General features: G+C 35.8%; 1 protein-coding gene across 1 annotated transcript; it reads left to right on the top strand.

Annotated features, from left to right (window-relative positions):
* Window positions 1-3,879: 3,879 nt before the first annotated feature.
* LOC126597795 (uncharacterized) lies at window positions 3,880-5,339 on the top strand. Its single transcript, XM_050264626.1, has one exon. It carries the CDS (start codon window positions 4,420-4,422, stop codon window positions 4,867-4,869), a length of 450 nt encoding a protein of 149 aa, XP_050120583.1. The 5' UTR covers window positions 3,880-4,419; the 3' UTR covers window positions 4,870-5,339.
* The last annotated feature ends 3,704 nt before the right edge of the window (window positions 5,340-9,043 follow it).

Below are 9,043 nucleotides of genomic sequence, written 5' to 3'. Positions count from 1 at the left end.
ACCTCCTGTACCTTATGCTCACCTTAGATCCAAGGTAGGTGCACAATCCTGTCGTACAGACCACCATAGGTGGTTCTGACTCGTAGTTGACCCGTGATTATTAACACAGTCTTCACGTGATCGTAGCACTTGAGCGTATTTATTTACACCCAGTCCTATTGTACAGACCACTTTAGGTGGTTCCGACTGGTATGCAGGTATACTTATTAAGCTATGGATAGGTCGTATAGGTCATTAGAGGTGACTCTGACTTATGAGCTAGCATATGTGATGAGCTAACATATATGATGAACTATGTGATGAACTAGCATATATGATGAAATATATGATAAGCTAGCATATATGATGAAATATGTGATGAGCTAGCATATATGATGAAAAATGTGATGAGCTAGCATATGTTATGAAATATATGATAAGCTAGCATATATGATGAAGTATGTGATGAGCTAGCATATGTGATGAAAAATGTGATGAGCTAGCATATGTGATGAAATATGTGATAAGCTAGCATATGTGATGAAAAATGTGATGAGCTTAAATATGTGATGAAATATGTGATAAGCTAGCATATGTGATGAAATATGTGATGAGCTAGCATATGTGATGAAATATGTGATAAGTTGTACAGGTCACTATAAGTGACTCCGACTTATATGTTAGCATTGATTGATGAGATATGGGTGCAGTTGTACATGTCACTATAAGTGCTTCGGCTTATATGCTAGCGTTGATTGATGAGATATGGGTGCAGTCGTACATGTCATCATAGGTGACTTCGACTTGCATGCTAGTATGTGTTATTAATCGCATGATTATTGATATTATTGATGAGATGTTATGTTGTAGTATAATTATGGATTTACAGTTGATATACTTTGATTCACATTGATACGTGGTATGATTTTTCTGGAAACTATACAGGTGTTGTAGCAAGAGGTTATAATGTTTTATATGGTTTTTATTAAAATTTCATTTCTAGAGCCACTCAACCTTGAGATTTCTTATCGTCGAAGATTCGTGGCGATTCTTAATATTTTAGATTCTTTCGAGGGTATGATTCTTATTCCACTTTACTGTACTTACTTATGCTCTAACATCACGTGTGAAGTGCGTTCCTTCCCATTCACCAACGCACCCTGGTATTTAGGCACTCTTAGGTTTAAATTTATTCACATTTTTCCACATCATCACACTTTATGGCTTCGTCACCTTCCAGGTGTCGGCCAGCGCAGCTCGATTCAGAGTCCTAATGGACATGCCGGGTCGAGGTGTGTCACATTTTCCACAGGGATTGAATAAATAATTTTTATTTAAAACCAACTCTTAATTAATTATTTAAAACAAATTTCGAAAAAGTTAATTTTGAAATTTAAAATAATAAAAACGAATTTAAATAAAAATAATTAAATAATTGACAAAGTAAAGAAAGCAAAATAAAAAGGTTTTAGAAAACAATTTAAACACTAGGGTTATGCTGTCACCATTAACAATCCTATGCAATTTTACCAATTACAATTTCCACTTACATGCTTTGAAGGTTAGGTTTTCCTAATGCATATTTTCCTCGTGATGTTCAAGCGAAAACGTATATCTAACATGCAACCCGTCTGTGATGTTCATATCAAATATAAACATGCAAGACTCATTAAGTTTTGTGAAAACCCTTTGAAAAATCATGTAACCCTTAAGAGCGTGATGTTCGCCTTAAGTGAACTTACAATTACTAATCACAAGAAACCCTATTCAATTTCAGGGTGATGTTCCAACAGAAATTGCATCAAATTACTTGTCGAAAAGCCCTAATAGTTGCGAATCACTATGACAATTAGATATTTTAATCACAGTAATTAATAATTCAAAGCAAGCATGCATCGATTCATATGCAAATTAATAAAATCACATATTCATACTAAGGCTTATGGCTTTGCCCTTGCAAAAGAACTAGTTACGACCAATCATAATAAACACTAAAGAAAATATATTAACTAGAAAAAAGGATTGAAAACACCTTGTAGGTAAAAAATCTGAAGTTCTCCAAAATAATGCATGCGTTCTTCCCCTAATGGCTAAAAAGCCTTATTTATACTACTCCAAATTAAAACCCCCATAGAAAAGGTTTTCTAAAAACTAGGAAATAAAATAATAAAAGGATTACTGGGAATTACATTTCTATTATGACTAGGAAATTCGCCTAACACAGAGATAGCCACGTTTTTGGACCTCCAGGGCTCCAAAATAGGCCCAAAATGACTCAAATTAAAAATTAGGACCTCCTCTTCAAGTTCTAAGAAGAGCCCAAGTCCAAAATCCATCATCTTCCAGCCCAAAAGTTGCAAATAAGCTCTGCAGCCCAATCTGCCAACACTGCTCACTGGGCATAAATTAATTGATCCACGATCAGAGGCTTCAGGATAAAATTATGAAATTTTGATACAACCTTCTTGACAGATTCATGAACCCCTCCAATTGGAATCACCAAAAAATTCCACCGTTTGAATACTTTATGCTCATAACAAGTTCACATGTCCTACAGTAAAAACACATAGCAAAGCATCAAAATCTCACCAAAATAATAACCAAAATATACCAAGAATAGGGAATAATATCTCTACTAATTAATAAAACCCTCTTTGTTAACCAAAAGAGGGTGAAAAGACGAATTAGTCTTTTATCACACAAAAAAAAATGATGGGCAATAATGTAATTTCATAGATTCAAATTTTACTATTTTTAATTGAAACCTCACCTACAGGTGATGTTAAAATATCTCAAATATTTATAAAAATAAAAATAAAAAACCAAAAACAAAACCTTCCACTCCCCCATGTTCTCTTTCTCCCCCTCCTTCTCATTTTCTAAAAAAATGTGTTCATACACACAAAGTGTATAGGCAAATACTAGTATAATATAAAATCGACTCATAACTGTCCTTCAAAGTATTTATACAAATATGTTGTTCTGAGTGGTCATAGTGAGTTACACGTGAAACCAATTCCACATCAGACATTTAATGCAAAAGCATGATGTTACATTGACTCCACAACTCGAGCCTAACGTGGATCACATTTTTAGACCATATTTCGTAGACCATCATACAACAATTGATGATTGTATTTCTTTTCAAGAAGGAACCTAACCACCAACCGCTACATCATATAATCTACAAAAAATAGTCTTAAGTAGATGGTCGTCTCACTAGCATCACCCTTGTTACTTATGGTTGCCCATGTGTGTCGTTAATCATATTTTGGGGTCGGAGAAGTTATGGATTGGTGCGAGAACTAATATGAATGATAATGAAGGAGAGTATGAGATGAACAACACTTCCCTCACTTAAATTTCATATTTAATTTTTCAAGCATGCCAATTTCAAAATTAAAGTGGAACCACCTATTTTTTAATTCAATGATTATTTTATGCATAATATGACGCGGAAAGAAATTATGCTTATTTTTTGTAGGAATTGTTTATGGACTTCAAAATTCTCATTTTACATTCTAAATTTCTATATTTAAAAAGAAAAATATATTTAAGAGGAGTGCAAAATAAGAGTTTTAAAGTGCAAATAACAATTTCCTTTCTAGTAAATCTATTTTTTGTGGGTAAATGTGTTATGAAACTCAATTACATCTATCACGAACAAACTTTCGCATGTGTGGGTGATAGTTTTTAGCATTTTGCTCTTATAAATTTATGGGCATGATCGCATTTTTTGTGTAGGAAAGTATAATAAATCCGCGGCCCAATGCCCTTGCCAGCAACCACGAAACCCAATGGCTATAGTCATTTGAAATTTACAATGGCATTTAAGTTAATTCCCTCAAATCCAGGGGCATATGTACTATCAGTCTTCCTATAAATTCACGAACCACGCCGTTTCTCTCAGTCTCCCTCTTCCCCACCCCCTCCTCTTTATAATCCCCAATCTTCTATCTTCCTCCTTTTGTATTCTGGGTTTCCGATCTCGACCGCCGCATCCACCCATTCTCCGGCGTACTCTGGCGGCCCCCTCCTCTCACTCCTCCGCACATACAATCTGATCCGTCGCCCGATTCGGTTCACGTAAGAGCTATTCGGATCCGATTTCACCCATCGAGCTTCAGCCTCTAACCTAACCCCCAATCCCGACGCCCACCTCCTTTCATTTCGTAATTTACCATATTTATTTGTTGTTTATCTTTGTTCTAAGTTTTCCTGTTTTTTCCTCTCTCTCTCTCTCTCTAAAAAGCTTTTTTGTGAAATTACTTTTCTGTCACCACAAATCCCCACCCTTACGTTTTCAATAGCAGTCTACCCTTATTTTACGCTTTCACCCGCCCCCCACCCCCTCGGGACAGCAATTGACGGTTTTACCCGCTCAAGGCCTTTTCCATTTCGAAGTTCGTTTTCTGACGTGGCATGGAGTTTTGAAAAAGGATGAATTTCGCACAAAACCACAGCCGTAGGATTTTGCCACCTGTCGCTTCAAGAAAGCGAAAGGAGACCCCATCGAACGGCTTTAAACTACCGGCTCCGAAGGCTCCAAGGGCTCCAAGCTCAACGACAGCTCCAAAACCTCCGAGCAAAACGACAGCTTCGCCGCTCTCGGCAAACTGGCTTCTGGCGGGCCACATGGCGTACGAGTATTTAACCAAGGGCACACTGTTCGGTCAGAAGTTCGACCCGGCTCTAGCCGAGGCGGTTCCCCTGGCGGCTAGCTTCTCAGCCGAGCCGAGGAAGGGGAAGCCGGTCGAATCAGGAAAAGGATCCGGTACGGGCGCAGCGCAGGAGAGTTACGCTGAGGTGGCGAGCTTACTGAAGACGGATGGGGCCCACATTCCGGGGATTGTGAACCCCACGCAACTGGCGAAGTGGATTCAGATGTGACGATACGTATGGTAGGATGGGGTAGGGCCTAGAGGTGTTTGCGAAGGGTGGAGACGTGGCACGGCGTGATTGGATGGAGCAGTTTTGGTCCACGTCAGCCAGTAAGTTGTTGTAGTTGGTAGTGGAAAAAAAAAAAAAAAAAAGTTGTTGGAGTTCTCGAACCAAAAGTGCATGATTCGTGAATAGGGAGTGAGTGAGTGAGTGAGTCTGAAGGTGGCCAGTGAGATCGAAAACCAAATCATGCAACTGCAGTGACTCTTTCTCTCTCTAGATCTCTCTCTCTAGAATCTGTTCGTGGTGATGACATTATCTCTGTGTTTTGCTTTGTTGTATTTTATTTGTAGGATGACGATGATGATGAAGAAACTTAAAGAGAACACAGAAATGGAGGTCGGCCGGCCTTTCGAATTCCGGTGCTTTGTTGTTATTTAACTTGTTTAATCTGATCTATTTAATCATGTTTTGCCTTATATATTTTGTTTTCATTATTTTTATTTGGGTAGATTTTTATATTACGAGTTCATAATATTGTAGTATGAATGGCTGCGTATATATCCTTGCATGCATCATGCACGTGTGATCTGGGCACGTTACGTATAAATTTATACACGTATATATGTGTATATAAATGTATACATACACTTGGCTTGGCGTTGGGATATTATAGGTAGTGCATGAAAAAAATGAAAAGGGTTGGACGTTGTTGGTTTCTGGGTGGCTGAGATTGATTAGAGTTGAGCAATATATATGGTTGCATGTCTTGTCTACGTTCAATATATTGTTTCCCTGAACTCTTACATACACCTTGTTGAATAGCGATAGAAAAACATGGATACTTACACCTCGTTTCATTGCAAGTTTTTCTGTTGAACTCGTCAGCAAACTTCCATCTGTTTATGTTTTTGTATTGCGCACACACCAAGGTACGATGTGGCTTGATCGTTGATCTACCATCAAATTTGGCAATTTTTTTTTAATTTGTACGACTATGCTTTGCAGATATGCGAAATTCTACAGTTGCCACCGTTTTAATTCAAGAATATATAGTGATCGTTTTACACACACACACATATATATAATATATTCAATATATTGTCTCTGAACTCTGATGATATATATGGCTTTACATATATACACCTGGTTCAATAGTGAGAGGAAAACATGGGTACGTATATATGTACCCCACGCTACATGCAGTGCTTCTGCTAATCGTCGATGAGTATCCGTCCATTTTATTAGTGTAATGAACACACCAAGGCACGCTGTGGCTCTTGTTCCCTAATCTGCAACAAATTTTTGCAAAACGATCGTTTGAATTTGTACGGATCACTGCTTGCAGACATGCAAAATTCTACGGTTGCTACCGTTTTCTATCTATATATACTACTCTTGTTTGAGTGAAAGATTTTAATGCTTTGGTGGGTCGATTAACGTAATTAGTTAGGACGTACTATTGATCTACAGTGGTTGTTGTTTCAGTCAACAATTTAAAACATGAATGACAACTTTAGCAATGTGATTATACTAATTAAAACAATTTTTGTTGTTAATTGTATATTTACATCACCCTGTTAGCCACATGTATACCAGCCTACCAGCTGGTTGTCAATGACTCAAGTTCCTTATAAATTATATGTTGGCCATCTTTTTGGAATGAATTATTGTTCTTTTTTGCTTGAATGGTATTGAATAGGAATTTTCTTGGTTTTAAAAAGTCCTATATGTACTAATTAATCAGCAAATAGAAAATTATTGATTCATTCTATATCATACCGTTTCAATATTTGGATTGAATATTTGGATTGAAAAAAAAAAGAAATAAAGAAGAGTTTAGTAAAACAGTCATTTTCACAATATACTATGACCAGAGTAATTCTCGAAATCCGGTAGAAAAAGAATATAAATGATCATAGCATATTTTCAATTTTAATTTAATTTTTAGGTTTTAGGGTTATATGGACTCGAACAGTAGACCTTCTCGGCAAAACAGATCAAATTTCTTATTATCAAAATGATTTGAGCCGTTTCAAAGACCTAACGTGCATTTTTTTGCATTGGGCTCCTTTTTTTTAGTACATCGATATTTTTACATTAAGGGGATGAAAAGTTCGACTAAACCACACTATAGGTAGGCTAATTTGAGCTCTAAGATTTTATCTGGACGAATTTATATTAGGACCCTGAGAACTAAGGTAGAGCTCATTTTCACAAGAATTTTCAATGCAACCCTAATAAAATGAACATCAAAAGTTGCATTATTGCCTTTTCCTTTTTTTAGGCAAAGATTAGGTAGACCACTCGTTAGGCTTAGTTTCGCTTACTTTTATTTTGTTTTTTGGAATTGGCTTTTTGTAAACTCGCCTTTTGATGACATCAATCTTATGAATTTTTTTTTGGGACTCTTTGGCCGTGAACTCTGGTTCGAGCACTTATTCCAATCTGGTAGAAAAAGAATATAAACCAATAAAATTCCTACTTAATATCATTCAAATAAAATAAGGCGATTTACGCGTCCAATTTTGACTATGTGATATTTTAAATCCTAGTAACATATGTGAAGAAAATCCAAACTTAGTCGTAAGGATCGGACACATTGTCTTGACCAATTTAACTAATGCCTAATGTGCGTCTGTCATGCTTGTACATTAAGAGTAAAGAGATATTGTGTAGATTAACGTGTTCACCAAAACCTTCCTCTAAAAGGAAATTGCTAAAGTTCATCAAGAACAACACTTGTCTGAAGAAGCCCTAGCCTGTACACTTTGACGTTTTCTTGTGGAAAATGCATGGGATTTCTTCCGCCAAATTAATGACTGGATTTTCTTTTGTGTAAGTTTCAACGAAGCTTCCCCCTTAGGCTGTCTTAATCCAGCATGCCATTTGTGACACAGTTTCTATATATTATCCCCTTTTCCATATTAGAAACATGCTTGAACCGTCAAACACTCATATGTTAGTTATGTGACCAATTTTTTTTTGGATAGGAAGGTCGTATCATATACGATGCGATAATTTCTCCATACCCCACATCAATTCCCGTAAATGGTAGCTTCTGCTAGTGGTATGTATTTTTTGTAGAACAATCGGTAAGGAATCGATGTTCATGTTGTTATGCTGTGAATATGATAATATAAGTATTATCCCGGTCTAAGATATTTCAAAGGAAAAAGAATTTTATATTTGAATTTGTAGTTCCAAATAAATCATCATGGTCATCAATGTCTACCAGCTTTCTCCAGCTCCTTGCTCTTTTCATTAATAACACAAATAATTTCGATCTTATTTCATTATTTGTACGTTGCATAGTTAGCGTGTATATATAGTTACTGAACATATATAGTTATTGCAAGTGATCATTTACTACAGTAGTGGAAATGAGTTGAGCTCTTACATATTGACAAGGGTTCGAACCCTGTTTGTGGCTAATCTAACAAAATCTATTGTTTGACAAAAAAAAAAAAAAACATATATAGTTAGTAGTTACTAATTAGGAAATCCTTAGTCATAATTTTACAAGGTAAACATCATTTAGATAAAAATAATAATACAAGGGAAACCAAATTTTTATCAAATTTGCAAAACAAATAATATGTCACCAGTAAGAAATAAAAGTTTAGTTACAAAATTTTATTCCCACATATAATTCCTTGTTTTAAACTGTATTGTGAATAAAAAATTAATAATAAATAAAGGCTGAGGTACAAAATTTGTGTCGTCATCCGACAATTACGAGCTAAATAAAAGAGGACAGTTCAATTTGTGTTGTATCAAGTTATTAACAACCATATTACGCTCTCGGTGGATGGACACCAAATTTGTGTTGTTGAAACTTGAAATCCAAAAAGTTAGTTTTCTATAGCTACGTTTATTCTATGTATTTTTCTTTTGTTTGTTCTAGGCCTACTGACTTTCTGAATGTCCCTTTTTTTCCTTGTCGATTTTGTCTTTTCATGTATGGAAAGAAATGGGAAGACCACTTTTATGGTAAGTCTCCTTTAAAAAAATAAAAAATAAAAAATCAATTAGTGGTTTGGATATTGCAGTCTATCATTTTGGAGGTCAAAAAAACTCACAGAGGTAGTTCAGCTTCCTCTTGACTACCATCATGTGATTCACCAGCGTCATGAATTAAATTAAAGATGTGCCGTGTTGAATACATGTTTGTACTTCATCC

Source organism: Malus sylvestris, chromosome 13, assembly GCF_916048215.2.
Source record: "Malus sylvestris chromosome 13, drMalSylv7.2, whole genome shotgun sequence".
Taxonomy (NCBI): domain Eukaryota; kingdom Viridiplantae; phylum Streptophyta; class Magnoliopsida; order Rosales; family Rosaceae; genus Malus; species Malus sylvestris.
The sequence above is the reverse complement of the archived record's forward strand: the minus strand, read 5'-3'. Positions and strand labels throughout refer to the sequence as shown.

Coding starts and splice junctions, on each gene's coding strand:
- LOC126597795 (XM_050264626.1), top strand. CDS start 4,420: ATGAATTTCGCACAAAACCACAGCCGTAGGATTTTGCCACCTGTCGCT.